The sequence below is a fragment of the Mustela lutreola genome, chromosome 4 (assembly GCF_030435805.1).
Source record: "Mustela lutreola isolate mMusLut2 chromosome 4, mMusLut2.pri, whole genome shotgun sequence".
NCBI classification, from domain to species: Eukaryota; Metazoa; Chordata; class Mammalia; order Carnivora; family Mustelidae; genus Mustela; species Mustela lutreola.
Genome location: NC_081293.1, coordinates 142,222,034 through 142,239,714, shown reverse-complemented (window position 1 = coordinate 142,239,714; position 17,681 = coordinate 142,222,034). Strand labels below are relative to the sequence as shown.

The 17,681-nt window shown below is 33.4% G+C and overlaps 1 protein-coding gene across 7 annotated transcripts in view; it reads left to right on the top strand.

Annotated features, from left to right (window-relative positions):
* Positions 1-17,681, top strand: part of DGKB (diacylglycerol kinase beta) — a 719,270-nt gene that overhangs the window by 523,436 nt on the left and 178,153 nt on the right. For all 7 annotated transcript variants that reach the window (XM_059171265.1, XM_059171262.1, XM_059171263.1 and 4 more), the window contains one exon: positions 3,048-3,243. In XM_059171265.1, the coding sequence (XP_059027248.1) occupies positions 3,048-3,243 (196 nt within the window). The remainder of the gene's footprint in view (positions 1-3,047; positions 3,244-17,681) is intronic.

Sequence of the window (17,681 nt, the reverse complement as noted above, 5' to 3'; positions counted from 1 at the left end):
CAAGGATTAAAATACCCTAGCAGAAGAATTTAAACCACCTTCTTTCCTTTTAAGTAGATTTGTCTCTGGAATAAGATCTTCCATTTTAAAACTGAAAAGAATGGACAACGGCCTCACAGCATTGCACTCTGCAAATAGCTCCCATAGTACTATATGTTAACGACCTTTTTTCTACGTAATAAAAATATTCAGGATTTATTGACTAACCGAGGCTGTTAGCTTTTAGGCTTTTATATTCTTTTCCTCTGTAGCTACCTTTTTAAAAATCATAAATCTCCAAAGCGGATGAAAATACTATCTGACACAGTATTATAACTTGTTTATAGTTCATAGCCTTCACCCCAGCTTTTATTTCCATGCACTGGGTTGGTGCGCCAAAATTCCTGGTCTCCATCAGAGCTAGCTCCGAAATTTTCCAGACTAATGAACATAATGTTAAAGCAAACAGAGGAAGGTAACCTCGGGTCAAGAACTAGTGGAAACAAATCATTAATAAATAGCAATTTATGTAAGTACATTGTCCTGCTCGCCTAGGAACCTCAGGGTTCATCAGTCCTTCTTTGGGAACTTGAGAATTTTTTTTTTTTTCATTTTCCCAAAAGCTGCTCACTCTGTTTCCTTGAAACTACACGTGATAAGACTCCGAAAAGTGAAAACATGAATAGTGTACACTGATGTCTTTCAGTTGTCACATGTAACTCCTCTAGTTCAATTAAAACAAAAAGCCTGTTTGCAACTGCTCTCCTTTGCTGCAGATGAACAAAGAAATACTCCTTCACTAATTCTGCAAGTAACTTGTCACAGTGGGGTTCTAAGGCCTAGTCAAATAATTGTCTTAGTGTACTACCTGCTGTGTTCAATATTGAGTGAAAATGGAAGCCAGGCCCTAACTCTAGCTTATTTCACAATTCTTCTGTTATTTAAATGATTTTAGTCAGTTTGGGGAAAGCCAGACCTTTATAAATTAACAGCAGGGAAATACCAAAGGTGTCAGATTGCATATTTATCATCTTTTTCGTGTAATACTTAAATATGTATTAAGAAGTGACTGACATAAATTAGGCAGATTTCAGAAGCCACAGGCCGTGGCTTGTAGAGGACCCCCTTCTGCTTGACATTTCATCCTTGTCAAAGATCAAATTATTTTAATTTAGGCTGCAAATTATAAGGAATGAAGACTTCTTTGTGGGAATTCCCTGTGGTAATCTGACTTTTGTTGTTACTGCTGCTTGTCAGTGTGCAAAAGATATAATATGCATGCAAATAAGGTTAAAAAATATGTACTATCTAATTATCCAGCCAGTACATTCCACTTGAAGACAGTGGGAGGCCTGACACACAGTATGTGTTTGATTCATTGAGGCCTGCAGGGTATTTACACAAGATTACTTTTAATTATGAAATTAATATCTGTTTATCTAGAATATATAGTGGTAAGTGAGTATACACATGAGCAGAATTCTTTAGTAAAAAGAAATCATCTTAATTTGATACATGAAAAGGAAGAAAAAAATCGCTTGTTTCTAGGGGGGAAGAAAAGGCATCATCCAGACCTCGGTTTCACCCCCTTTGAAACAAATTGAATGAAAACTTGGCACCTTCTCTAGAATTTGTTTCTAGCCCTGCCAAGTAGACTCAAGATGTGTTGCTTTATTTCACAGTTTTTATGTTTTAGTGAACAAGATGCAGTATTCAATTCAGTACTAAGAGGCAAATGTGGAAAAAGAGCAGGGTTTTTTTTGTTGTTTTTTTATTTCATTTTGGTGGAGCGTTATCACTTCTAGGTTCAGAAATCATCATTGCCATGAGAAAGAGAAAGATGAAGTCAGTATCAGTGCTTCGTTTTGTTTTGTTTCTGGAATAAGATATGGCAAATAAAACAGTCCCACTGCAAATATACTTCAGTCTAGGAAATGCATATCCCTACCAAAGTTCTCTGTAAAACAAAGTGTTATACATTCGCATCCCTTCTCCTATTAGCTTACATACAACTGACAAAGAGAGTATGATATCTAGGTTACATTTATAATATCTAGGATATGTTTATAATATAAGCACCACTTTGGAAACCTCAAAGCAAATGAATAAGTAATAATTCCAAAAACACAGTATGGCCTTGCACTCTTCACACATCTCCGTCAGTGGAAATGAGCAGAAAATTCAAAAAAATTAAAAAGTGGCCACTCAGAATATCAAAAAGCATTGTGTCTTAGCAAGTTTCATAGTCCTCATAATCAAAAGGGTGTTTTGTCACCAGGCAAACAAACAAACAAGAAGTCTGACTGATTAATTATTTTCATTTCTCAATCTATTGTTACAGCAGCTATAGAGTAATGGTGGATTGGACATTGCCTCAGCTGTCCTTGGCATTTCTCTCACTCAGCCTCACTGGTCCTCCATATTGGTTTAGACAACAGTGCCTCTCATTGTCTGTAATGCTGTGCTTGGAACTTAATCTAGTACAAGAAACCATCCTTGGCCACTCAAGGATGGTTTCAAGTCTCTTTGGAATGGTGTTTTTTACTTTACTTTTTTTTCTCCAAAGTCTATTAAGCCACTTCTTCCTCTGCCCAAACAAGTAAAACCACGAATTATGAATTCTTTTTCCTCATTTTGCCCTAGTAGTGGCTTGCAGTGTATTCTAAGTAGGAGCCAGTCCTTAAAATTTCTGCCGGAACATTGACCAGACTTCCTAGACCCAACCTCTTTTGTAACACATAGGAGATTTGTAGTTGGTTATACAGACACTAATGCATGTCCTCCTAATGGTTTCCTATAAACAAAGATAGACTGATGATTTAATTTGATCATGTTTAAAGACATGTTTAAACAATAACTGATTAATGTTCGTGTTTACTTCATTTTTTATATTGACATTTAGAGTAATCATTTAAGTGTCCTCGAAAGGTTTACATAAATAATGACAAGATTTTGGACTTAATTCATTGAAAGATAGGTAAATGCAAAATAGAAAATCATGGAAAAAGCCATCAAATATCTTACTGTTTCTGTTTGTTTGTTTGTTTCTTTTTCTTTTTACTAATCAGTGTGATGGAGTACAAATAGATTTAATAAACATCTCCCTGGAAGGAATTGCTATTTTGAATATACCAAGCATGCATGGTGGATCCAATCTTTGGGGAGAGTCTAAGAAAAGACGAAGCCATCGCCGCATAGAGAAAAAAGGGTCTGACAAAAGGACCACACTCACAGATGCGAAAGAATTGAAGTTTGCAAGTCAGGGTAAGTATTCTCACATTTAATTGTGTTAACTTGTTTCTTTATTTGCTTTCAAAGTCTACTTTAAAAGAGTTTTCCGTTGCACCGCGGTCTATATATTTATGCAGTTATATTTTTCATAGTATCAGATATGTATGTGCGATTAAATTATATCATATTCTAAAATTGAATATAATGTGGCTATATTTTGGGGGGTTTTTCCCCCTTAATTCTCCCTTTTCAGATTTCATTCTGTTTATCCTCCTTCCCAAAGAAAACTGAATATGGGTGGGTATTTAGTGGATAACACTATATAATATATTGCACATTAGGTTCTGAAATGTGATCATCTTGGTCAGGGTGTTTGAGTTGTTGTAACAAGGGCCTTTTAAGGCTTTTCTGATGTTGTGTTGCAAGATTTTTTATTCTTGGCTGGGACATCAAAGCTATCTTATATTAAGCTATTGTTCTAAGTACTGTGTAGAATGACATGTTTAAATGCCCCATAAGATATTTTGGTTGTCTGCAGCTATTCTTCCAGAAATTTTGTAACAATAATGAGGAGACCTGGGAAACAGATCCAAAAATACTAGCAAAATGGGAGAGAATACCTATGGATCAGAATTTTCAATTGCATTGTAATGTAGGTCACACTTGGGCATGACAATTAAGTATTATTGATAGATTTTTATAGATAAAGATATCAATGACTGTATTCTAACAGTCATGCCCCAATAATTTATGTATATTTCTTTTACTTTTCAGAATCTACCTAATTAATACTATTGATGACATTCAGATAGCCAAGAAAGCATCTTGGCCAGCTCAGTGTAGCCAAGAAAAAGTATGGAGAGGTTGACCCCCTTATGGGCCCAAGAAAATAAATAAATATATTTTTAAAAATAAATAAAATGTGAAGATGATTGATAGGCTTGATAGTGGTAGGAAACCGCTTTATCTTTTAGTATCTTCTGTGTCTTCAGGTATCTGATTCAAGTTCTCAAAGCCAACAGTTACTTCTGTTACATGGAATATAGTGATCATGAGGGTGACAAAGATAGACAGAAAAAGTATTAGTTATTATTCTCTTGAAAGAAGTGCTTATTACAACGTGTCAATGACAGGAGCTTTCGAAACCCCTTAAATATATAGGTGATCTTAAAGAGGTAAATTCTAAAGAGTCATGTAATTTAGTACAAGCAAATTTATACCAACTTAATTAAAATGCTTCATACTCAGAATGAATATAACTATAATGGAGAAAAATGGGTTTTTTAAAGGAGAAATACGTACAAGAAAGGAGTACGTTTGTGCCATATGGATTTTTAAATGAAGAGAATTATATATTATTATTATTTCCTAGGAGTTATTGACATTAATATTATATTTATGTTTAAATGTAAGGTTAATAGCTTTCTAAGAAGATTAGTAAAACATAGTAATATAGTCCATATAGTTAAAAAAAAGAGCTTTATACATATCTATAACAATTTCCAGTTTTTTATGTGGTAACTACATGCTAATACTTGGCATGTCCTTTGCATGTTGATATTCTATATATAAATCTGACTTACTCTCCATGTTCAGCTGCCAGGTGTGTTCACCTGTTGAGATATTGAAGTTGCTAGGACTTACAATTATGCTGAACAAGGAGGGTGTCTATACAACCCCTGTGGAGCTTTCTGCAGGCTTGCTTTTGCTAGCGTCACTCATGACTCTCTGTAGGCTTTTTTCAGTAATAACACATTTTAAATAAAGCACAGACAGGTCAGCCAGAAGTGTCATACACTGTCATTGCCTATAACTGTATAAAAAGACCTCTCTTCCTGTTCTGTCTTCTTACTTAATGTTGTGGAACTAGTAGGACTAAGTCTCCAAAAATTTGGTAAATGAGAAAGTGGGAACCTGTAGGGTTTGTGACAGGAATACACTTTTTTTCAATACAAAGTTAGGGAAAAAGAGTAGAAATCAGAGTTCGTGGAGGTCATTGTATGATCAGAAGTATGTTTATATCTGATTTGATTCAACTATTTATTCCCTCTTTTGAAGCGGATGGTGCTTGTAATTTGAGTGTAGTTTTATTTCAAGATAAGGACAATTTCATCACTAAAAATGACCTTATCAGCTGAATATTAAAAAATAGATTATAATATATTATGTACATAATATATATAATATATATTAATATGTGATATAATATATTAACCAGTATTCCCTTTTTATTAATTTTATGTAGTTTTTTTCATATTAAAGTATTTGGCCAAAGAATAACCAGAAGTATCTCAAAATGCTTCTAAGATTTGATTGCAAATTTATTCTCTTAGCCCGTAAATGTTATACTTACTAGTCAAGAAGTGAAATTTACTACTTATAATACCTGCATAGATCCTCTTCCTAAATAGTACATATTTCTGTCATTTGATTCTGTCTTCAATATCTTGACATAAAAACGATAGTATTAAATGTAAGAGTCAATCAGTATTTTAAATCTAAATATATTTTCAAATTTACATAAAATGATTATAGGTATTGACTTTAGAATGAATTATGAAAAATACAGTTCTTGTTCAACATGTTTCTTTAGCCCAGACTCATGTAAATATTTTTCACTCTTAGAAAATATGTAAATAAAGCAATAAAAGACTTTATAATACAATTTCCTTTTCAGGAGGTACTTTCTTAAAATATTAACAAACAACTTTTCTGATATGCCACTGCAAAAAATTTGAAGTTCAAACTAAATTTTTACCATATTAAAGTGGATGCTTATTTCCATAAACTTTAGAAAGCATTTGGTTGGGGACAGAGTCGGGGAAACATGCATAACTAGATTCTTATAATAAAGATAAATTATTTTATTTAGTAGAAGCATTTAAATTAAGAAATAAGTTTACAGGGTTTTGTTTTTTGTAACTTAAATAATATGTCATAGACCAAAGGTACGTGATCAGGTTTTAGAGCATTAAATCCTCATCTATATTATGCTGTACATAATCTGTGTTTGTATGTGTACTCTGGTTTTTTTTTTTTTCAATTTATAATTTTAACCTCAATTTTATTTTTGAAATAAATCCATTTGAGCAAAAATAGGGTAAAAACCAAAACTGAATAATAATGCAGGAGGTATTTGAATAAGGCAAAGACTGTGAAGGGGGACAAGAAAGAGTAAAGTTTAGAAAGTAACACCAAGCTGATGTGACAGCTCTCAACACTTCCTCTCATACAGCCTTAACCTTGAACATTTATTGTGAACATGCCTTTTCTTCTTCATTCTCTTGCATACAATTTATTGTATATCAGCTCCCCAAGAACAAGCTTTTCTGTAGACTTTATGCTGCCCGTGCTTCTCCCCCTCCCAAATTGACGTTTGTGTCCTGTGCTAGGGAAGACTAAAACTTCTAAGGATTCTTCTTAGTAGCCAGAGAGATGATGCATCTGACTGACTATCAGGGAATCTCTCTACATCAAATGACTTTGTTATGATTTTGTCTTTTGAAAACTTGGAGGTAGTAAGAAGAGGAAAAGGCAGTCAAAGCCAGATTTATCAAAGAGAATAAATGAGCTGATATCTGCGAAAACTTGACAAAGCTTGAATTTCTTTTGCCTCTGAAGATAAATAACGTTATTGGCTCTTCTGTCTCTGTCTTTACAATGGGGATGGTAAATTCTGGAAGAGTTGAGATTCATCTCCCTGCTCTATACGTTGTATTACCTGGATAAGGATACAAATAGCACTTAAACAGTAAGACCCTGACTTTCTATGCCTTGTAGAAGTTGCACTTCTCTGAAAGTTGATTGTAAGAACATTTGTTATCCATTATTATCAATTTTTCTAGACATCTCTATGGGTTATTTGGGGTAATTTAGAAGGCAATGTTTTAAGTTGTCTAAATATAAACTGCAACATTCATTTTAGAACTGTAGATGATGTATTTGGCATTCAAACACCGGCAAGCAGAACAATTTCCAAGCATTTAAATTCAGTGATTAAATCAATTATATTTAGAAACAAGAAAATGATTTCATGCTGCATTATTATACCTGGATCTTAAAATTGTTGAAAAAAGATTATGGCACTTGAGATGTTACATTTCACAAAAATATATGTCATATACTAATACCATGATAGTTTTATTGGTTGAAAATAGATAGATCCAAACATTTGCTATCCAGTAACCTTTAAGGAGATGTCTCGAATGAGTTCTTCAGTGTATGTTTTCAAGCTATCTCCTTTGAAAATTTCCAGCAGTGGCTAATGTAAATAATATCACATACTTAATAAAACTATCTAAATATCAACGTTTCTGTTTGCAGTTGAATATTGAATCATACACCTGGATGTCTTAATGTGATAGTTCTCTATTTTTGCAAAAGGCATACTTTTTAAGTATAAGATAGTTATAAAGAATTAAGGGATACAAAATGTATTTCTTTCTTTTTTTTTTTTTAAAGATTTTTATTTATTTATTTGACAGAGAGAGATCACAAGTAGGCTTAGAGGCAGGCAGAGAGAAAGGAAGGGAAGCAGGCTCCCTGCTGAGCAGAGAGCCCGATGTGGGACTTGATCCCAGGACCCTGAGATCATGACCTGAGCCGAAGGCAGTGTCTTAACCCACTGAGCCACCCAGGTGCCCCAAAATGTATTTCTTATATGTAAAAGTAGATAATGCATTTTTGAAATATAAGGCAATGTACTCTTGTCTTTGGCCTACCTGAAACAATCATGAAATTCATGGCATTATATTTGTCATGGCACTATAAGACTAGAGAAACTGCTAGCCTCCTAAAAATTTGGAAATCGGAAACCATAACTATGCGTAAATTATTATTTATGGATGATTGAAACATCAGATGGCAGTCTTTAGAACTAGCATCACTGATCTTTTTCCCATGTTCAAAAGTCAGATTTTCAAAATCTGACAAGCAGGATTCTAGAAACAAAGTCTGACATGTAGTATAATTCTGGAACTTAGAATAAAATTGGTAAGTCCACAAAATCATTTCGATATAAACAGACAAGTAATCATTTAAATAGTACAGTGGTATTTTCTAATACATAAATGAGATCATTGCCAATAAGGGTTTATTCTGGAAAATAGAGTGAAATAGGAAAATCGAGAAAATACAAATAATAGGAGGTAGGAAAAGGCAGAACAAGGAGTAACTTGCTTCTACCTAATGAATCTGGAAAAACTTGAAACAAATTAGATTTTGTAGCAGTTGCATTTTGAAAAATATATGAGCTGGCAGTCAATCTAGTGAATGCAAAAGAAGGAAAGGGGATTTGTTTATTTGAGGTTTTAAATCAAAGCTCAGCTGTTACCTTCTCTGACTTCTGAGGCTGAATACCTTCTTTATTTTCAAATGCTAATGCTATTCTGATACCCGTCTACATTTCTAGCTATTGATTTTAATTGCAACTTCAGAGAAAGATGGAAAATAAAAATGCTCTAATGGGTCATTTTCTCTACAATGTTGATGTCTAATATCAGTGATAAAAGGACCATCTTACTTGTTTCTGTGACATAGTATCCAATCCTGAGTCTTTTGAAAGTAATAGCAGGTCATCTACTCAGGCTAAGGTTGCATTATAATTCTAAGTAAATTTAACTTGTGCAGTGGTGGAAATAAAAAATATATTTCCAAGTTAAATAAATATTGACTGATTATATAAGCCTCAACTAATTAAATAATACTTGTAGAGTTTGCTTTCAGATTAGTGACATGAAGTTCCCATATGTGATGCCATTCTTAGAAGTTTCCCAAATATCAAGTTCTACAGTAACCTTGCCAGTTGATAATGGTAATTTAAAACCCATGTAATAGATGTGCCCCAGGGAACTTAAAATAATTTTCTTATAATCAAGATATATGGCACTAAGGGTGAATTTTTAAAGAATAGTAAACATGAAAGTACTATCAAAAATATATAAAACCTTCAACAAAAATTGTTAAACATGGGTCATGGTTCCTTTTTTTCCCCTGTTAGCATTAAAAATTATGTTTTCTTTTAAATCAAGATACAAAATAATAACCAAGAAAAACTAATCTCATTGAGAATGAAATTTCAATTGCACCATCTTATGGAATGACACCTTATGTAAGGACTTCAAGTCATACAGGAGAGATATTAGACCTGTATGTTGCGTTTCTTTCTTTATAAGTATTTTTTTCTACTTCCTTTAATGGATATGAGGAAACCACAAAAATCTATCAACTGGTTCTCCTTGCATTCATTCCTTTAACTACCAAAGAGTGGCATGGGGTCCTGTTAGGGAGGAAAGAGACCTTTTTCTTGAAAAGAGCCAAATTCTACCACTTACTTAATTATCTTTGATCTGTATGAATTTGAGTTAACCAAAGCCAATCACCACTGGATTTCCATTGCCATGAATTTACATAGATCATCATTTTCTCCATTCTGGGTAATTATTCTTCTGGCTTAATAAAAATAGTTCTATTCTGCTTTTGGTGAACTGTGGATTTATAAACTTAAGGGTTTTTTGGTGTCTATTTTAGGCAGTGTCTATTGGCTGCTGTACAATTAAAACTATTAATCAGAGTAAGGTAAAAATTGAGGCCTAAATGTTATAAGGTGACAGTCATTTGAAATAAGACTAATAATCTCCATAGATAAACATGTCTAATTTAAATGAGCTCTAGGGAGTTTTTTTAGAAAGTTCAAATGCCTGATGAATGCTGCACTGTTATTCTAATTATATTGTAATATGGCATAAAATAACAATCTCATTTCATCCTTTTATTTACAAAGCTGCCCCCATTGTCATTATATTTTACCTGTTCAAGCTCTGAAAGATTGCTCCTCGTTGAGAGATTCATTAAAAGAGAATAATTATATTATATTTCACAGATTGGCTGAAAGAAAATGTATCTTTGAACAATTTCATTTCCCTGAACAGTTGTTCATTTCAAGGTGGAAGACAGGTCTATTAAGTACCTTCCCCCCTTTTTAAACATGTCAAAGCTAACCATTAATACTGAAATTAGTAATTTGGTTCTGATTTAATGAAAGAATCAGCTGCTATTTGTAGAACTCAGTTTCTGTGGCTGAGAAAAACATAGTGTCTTCAAAATATTGAATAACAAAATATATTTAAGAATCTTTTTATGCACAATGATTTAAATTCATGTCTTTACTGTTAGTTAAAGCTCTTAGCCTTAGCATACTGACTTTTTTCCTTACTGATGATGCTTGAGAATATGTACTTCTCCATCCAAAAAACTACATAAGGCTTTTCTAAGTATGTGGCATTCAAATTTTCAGAGTATCTTGTTAGATGAATAGTAAGAGATAGAAAATCAACCAATATAATGAACATTCAGTTTTAAAATTTACTGCATGAAAGGCTCATGGGATTTGTGATTAAATGTCTTTTCAAAATGAAAAAGAGTCATGTACACAAAAATGTGACTTCAAAAAAATTAGGTCTGACACAGGTCACTTCGTATTTAAACATTTCGGTGTTGTGCGAAAAGCTGTTCATGGTCATATGCAAGTAAATACCGTAACTCTTAATCTTAACACTCTATAGTAAATAATTAAGCAGTAATGAAATAATATATTCATCATTGATGGTTTTGCCAAGCTTTGCATACTTGCTTATAAGCACTTTCTTCCCTGAGAGTCCTTACATGATAGTCTTCTTAACACTGCTCTGCCAGCCCACGAAAATAGAAGTACTGGGAGATCTAGTGCGCAGCGTGGGAAGCCAGGAAAGGAGTCAATCCATCTTTCACCCAGGATAAAAGTATAAAAAGTGTTATTTGATTTTTAAAAGACAGTAATTGTATCACATTTAAATACCGATTTTAAACGTGTGTAGGATTTGAAGAGCTCTCAAGATACAAAATGCATTAACTGTATCATTTTAGAAGGGTGTAACTAAACTATGCTAAAACATTAGCATTGCTGTTTTGAGTCAGAGGTTGAGGCTGAGGTTTTGCACATTTTGTAGTTAGCTATTATTTCTAAATTCTTCATTAATGTGTTTTTTGGTGTTTTATTAATGAAACATTTCTTCTAAAGGAAGTCTATAAGGTCTTTATCTTGCCTTATTAAAATAGATCCGTTTAGATCTCTGTTGCATTTTTTGCTTTTCATTTTTGCTATTTGGCTTCTGAATATTTTACATGTTACCTTTGTAAACTTTTCATCCAGATATTCATATTCATACAGAAGTCAGCAATTAGAAAGGAACTGTAGTAGTTGATTTAATTCTTGAAGAAGGAAATGAATATAGTATGGTAGATTTATGATAGAACCTAAAATTTAACTTCCTTTGCAAATCAAGAAACTATTCAGTTATTCAAGGTATTGCAAAATAAAATAAACACATTAGTTTAGGCAGAAAAGTTGAATTAAACTAAAAAGCAATCTGACACTTTAAATCTCTCATGAAGGTTTAATAAATCAAGGCATTTATTAGCGAGTACTCACAGAAAATGCCTTTATCAGGTGTTGTGACACAGTCTGTGCGTGTAAGTGCACATGTGTCTGTGTGGTGTGTATATGTGTGCATATATACTGAATTCATTTATGGGGAAAGAATAATGGGCATGCAGATTACAAAAGATGCATGGTAGAAAAACATCAGTTGAACACAAATTATTTTGGAAGTTCGTGTCAGAAAACTAGGGAACCAAATAAAGCATCGTTTTAAGAGGAAAATAGGTTTTATTTTTGTTTTAATAGCAGAAGAGACAGTGATAGTATAAAATATTCTCTAAACATTTTCCGAGGGTAGTACAAAACATTATCTCAAGAGAAGAGGAGGATGAAAATAGGTAGAGGGGAATTTCCTTTTTTTTGGGGGGGGGGGTCTTCCTTTCCTTTTCTTTTACTACATGTCATCCTTGGAGAATAATGCACTCTTCAGATTTCATCATTCCTGTTCCTCGGTATGAGAACTCCCACCCTAGAATGATCCTCCCCAGTAGCTAAACAACTTACTCCCTCGATTGGCCCCTATAGCAAATTTATACCTACTCATGGATCAGAAAACAGTAGCTTCTGAAGAAGTGTAAGACAATTTTCTGACACTGTAATGACTTTGCGTGTATGATAAATTTTTTTTGCGTTTTTAAAATTGCGATGACACTTGACATACAGTATTGTGTAAGTTAAAATTATACCACTTGTTGATTTGACACACTTATATAGTGCAGTATTATTACCACTGTTGAGTTAGCTAACACCTCTGTCACATTAAATAATTAAGATCCAATATTAGCAACTTTGATGTTTGTAGGACATACTATTTACTATGCTATAGTGATTTTTCTTTCTCTGTCTTCCTATGATAAAAAAAAAAGTTATATTCCATGAGAAGAAAAGAAACGAATTAATATCAGGGCAGTTGTTGGTCTTATACAGAATTCTCATCTTCATCTAGGCTGTCTTCTTTCTATTTTCTTTTCAAGTCAGCAGCCTCTGAAAGGAAAAACTTTTGACATAGACATTGAAAGCCAGTGATCTTCTGGAGGCTGGCCTTAGTTTCTAGCTTTCGATTCAATAAGTGCATAGCTATCACAAGTTCTTTGGTTAAAAAGGCAGGGGGGAGGATAAATTCATGAACTCAGACCAGTTAATAACTGGTCAAGTCTGTTTCCTAACCTTTATAAATGAAGATAATCATACCTGATTTTTTTTTTTTACCTTATAGAGTGACTTGTACATTTCAATATATTTCAAATAATTTACTATAGAAATGTAAGATGGCCTTATTATTACTTCATCAACTTAAAAATATGCACAAGACTATCCCTAGAATTAGTGTGAAGTACTTGTAACCTTTGGCCAGCATTTGTGAGAGAGGAGGCAAAGGTTAAAAGGTCATCCTCCACCTGTGGAACCAGTAACCTTTCTAAGAATGAATCATACCCCCACAAAATTATAAATAAATAGGATCTTTATTTCAGATCATGACCAGTGTTTCCTTTTCTGAAAAACTACATTACGAATAAGCAGTGGCATTCTCAATTCTTGAAATCTTTAAATGAGATCTGTTGAGAGATAAGATACTGACTGCAGTCGGAGCCACCTTTGAGTTAAAAGTTATTTATCATACCTTCCCAAGAAAGACACAATTCCTCTTAGAATGTTTATACTAGTAGAAGTTGATTAAAATACAGTTGACTCTTCACAGGTGTTAGAATGAATGAAATATTTAACTGATGCTTTTCCGGTTAGTTTCTTTCTGTCTACTCATTTGTTACTTTTTCCTCCTGGTGAATCATGGAATACATTGTTTATTTTCTGCATTCCCTTTGCTTGTACATCTTTCATCTCTCTTTCTTACAAAGGTTGTAAAATTGTGGTGGCCCTAGTCCTGATTTCTTGGGAGCCTCATAAGCCAATTGCCCCTAACCACTTCCCACTAATTTTGCATCAAAGACCAAGTCACCTTAGCAACCAGTCCAGATTGTGCTTGCCACTCTTAAATTTCTGTTTCCCTCTTGGCAGTATAGAGCATTACTTGTGATTCACCATGATGTTTATCAGAGCCCTTTCTAAAGTAGGCTGTCTTGGAAAGCACAAGATGCCTAACAAATTAATGGCCTTGTGAGGTGCTGCCTGCTGGGGTGAAAATAAATTGTAGAGGAGCACAGGGGACAGGTAATGGGCCCTAGCGAGACTGCAAAACTCTTTTCAAACTGGCACTGACTGTGTGCCAATAGACATGGCGTTAACTGTCAACAAGGTCTATGGCCCTTGAAGATAGACTCCATAAGAAGGGAAAGTTGAAGGAGTTTTATGATTTTGTTTCAAGTTGAGTGCATCCTGCTTTTGAACAACTCTTCTGAGGCGGCAAAGATGCAGACTCAATGGCAAGTAATTCACAATTCTCAGGGACGCCTTTGCATGGTTTCAAGACTGAATTTTTATTTTATTGTTCTTGCATGTGTTGTTTTATTGTTGATGGTAATGTTGATGCTACTACTTATAAATTAAAAAGGAAAAAATCTCACAGTTAAAGTATGGGATAACTAGCTTCTCATAAAATGTAGAAAATATAATCATTGTTCATATTCTTTTGCCATCAGAGAATAAGTTTCAGTTTCTCAAATGTCCTTGCCTGCCCCTCCTAGACAAGCTACAGTAGATTATGTGTTTGAGAATAATATGTCCCTTCAAGAAGTGATTCTCTATTGTTCTGTTTCTATTGTTGCCAGTGTCATATCTTAAATCTAGCATTATCTCTTTGTAAACTCTTTATATATATATATATATATATATATATATATATAATATGCATCTAATTCATAAATGATCAATGAATAAACACATCTTGCTTTATTAACACTTTTTTTTCCACTCAGCGATTTTTTTAATTTTAATTTAATTTTTTTCAGTGTTCCAAAATTCATTTTTTATGTACCACACCCAGTGCTCCATGGAAAATGTGCCCAATTTTCTAGACTAACTGATGGTTTCTGTCTTCATTCAGAATTGTATGGGAAGGGCAAAACTTTAAAGATAGAACAAAATGTTGCCTAGCTCTTAAACTGAGTAAATTGATTACCCTCATTTTAAGAGGTTTTTTTTTTTCCCTAAGGATAGTAGATAGGGGATTTTAAACCATTTCACAGTGTGCTATGTATATTTAATGGACAGATAACAAAGACCAATCATGTTAAGACTGAAATGTCAACATACACATCAGTCATTCATTCAGTAGCTTAGTATGTGTGCGGCCAATCTGCCTGCGATTGCTTTCCTCACTCACTCCACTCTAGTCCAATTGGCCTTTTTGTTGCTAATCAAATACACCAAGCATGATACAACCTCAGAGTCTTTCTGGTGATATTCCCTGTCTTTGGAATGTTTTTACCTCAAATCTTCACATAGTTTCACATGGCTTCTCCCTTGCTTCTTTTCAGGTAACTGTAAAAAAAATGCTTTCCTGGGAGAGACTTTCCCTGACCATTTTTCTGAAATGCCATGAGTTCCCTCCCATCCCTTAATCCCTCTCACAAGCCCTACTTCTGAGTTCTATTGCTATGAATAAGTTCTGCTTTTTTTGAATTTTATATAAACAGAAAAATATAGCATATATTCATTTATATCTGGCTTCTTTAATTTCATATTCTCATTACTTCGTAGTATCCATTATATGAGTATACAGTTGTGGTGGTGGTGGTGTTTTCCCCCTCATGGAGCTATTATAAATTCTACCACTGTGAACATTTTTGTACAGGTCCTTGGATGTGTATCTGTATTTCTTCTGGATATAGACTGAGGAAGGAATGTTTCTGGGTCATGGTATATATGTATGTCCAATTTCCTTAGATACTGCTTAAAAGTTGTACAGATTTACACTCCAACCAGTGGTATACCAGGCTTCTCCAGACATTCCATATCCTCAGCAACCCGTGGATGATGAGTCTTTTAAATTTAGCCATGCTAGTTTATTGTGTTTTAAATACACATGCTACTGAAGGCTAACATTGTGGCATACCATTTTATGTGACCAGGTTATTGGCTATCCTCTTTTTTGAAAAGTCAAAATACTTTGCCTTTTTATTTAAATTGGCTCTGCCCCTATCTATTCATCTAACTATCTGTATTTGAAAGAACTAGATTCTTTATTGGCTCTGGGGGTTGCAACTATATTTTCCTACTTTGGCTTGCCTATTTATTTTATTTACTGTTAATGGCATCTTTTGAAAATCACATCTTAATTTTATTCCAGTCCAGTGCATCAATTTATTCCTTTTTGATAATTGTTTTTAAATCTGTGTTTAGTTTTTCTTTTAAATTTAACATCTTTTTATTATTCGTAAGATGCTTTGTTTAACTTCAACTTTTGTTGTTCTTTTTTTAAAGATTTTATTTATTAGTTAGAGAGAGTGACAGAGTAGAAGCAGAGGGAATGGGAGATAGAGGAGAAGCAAACTCCCCACTGAGCAAGGAGCCTGATGTGGGACTCCATTCAGGACCCTGACCCTGAGATCATGACCTGAGCCAAAGGCAGACACTTAACTGCCTGAGCCACCCAGGCATCCTAACTTCAACTTTTAAATAAAATTGATTTCTGAGCGTGGTTTAAGATCCAGGCAAGGAATGTTATTTGTCAGATCATTCAATTAACACAGCACTGATTACTAAAAAAGTTCCTACCCCACTTATAACTGGTAACATAATCTCCATTCACATGTCCATTTGTGTGTTGATTTATTTCTGGATTCTCTATTCCACACAAAAGTTAGGTAAACTAACTTTCTGTAATGTCAGGTAGTAAATATTTTAAGCTTTAGAGTCATAAGTTGTCTATTGTACCCATACTACTCTGTCACATTAGCACAAAAGTAATCAGAGACAATACCTAAATGGCTGTGTTCCAATAAAACTTTATTTACAAAAGCAGGCAGCAGGCCAGATTTGGCCCAAGGCTACAGTTTGCTGAAACAGTTCAACACTATTGGTCTATTTATCAATCCTTATTCTCATCCGCACTGTTCTAATTTATGTTTTATTCTTCAGAAACATATCCTTTACATTTTTCTGACACATTTTAGAATCAGCTTGTTCATTTCTTTCCTCTAAAAAAAAATAAATAAATAACTGCAGAGATTTTGATTGGAAATGAATCAGTGATTTAGGGAAAACTGACATCTTTATGGTTTGTGTTCTTCAGTTCAGAACATAGTATATCTTCGTATTTAGTTAGGTCTTTCTTAATTTCTCATGATATTGGTTTATAATTTTCTGTGAAGTGTCTTATGCCTAGATATTTGATATTTTTGCATGATATTCTAGATATTATATTTTCCAACATTTACTTTTTAATTGTCTTTTGTTGTCATACAGATACAAAACTTTCTAAAGCCAGTCATCAGTGGATTTTAAAAAGATGTAATCGTGTCATAGATAAGTGATGAAAGATTTATTTTCTTTTCTATTCTTACACTGTGTCATCATTTTCCTTTTTCTTATTTCCCTAGTTAATATTTCCGATACAGTGCTGAATACAAGCGGTGATAGTGGACATTAGTAGGTAGGAGGGTAGATTTCAATATTTCAATATTTCACTGTTCATCTGATGTTTCCCATGTATTTCCATGTATTTTATAGATATACTTTAGCAGACTAAAGATTTCTTAAATTTACTTTCTTAAGTTTACCAAGTTTCTATTATAAATGAATGTTGAATTTTACCAAATTCTCATTTTATATCTGTTGAGAGAACCATACAAATTTTCTTTTCCATTCTGTAAATGTGGTGAATTATGTTGCTTAGTATTTATTTATTTATTTATTTATAAATTTTAAGGCAACTGAGTGTTCCTTAAATAAATCTAACTTGGCATTATATATTACCTTCCTTACACAGCACTGGATTGAATTTACTAATAGATTGAATTTAATAATAGATTTAGAATTTTTACATCGATGTTCATACGAAATGTCAGCAATTATTTTTCTTCCAGCATCATCAATA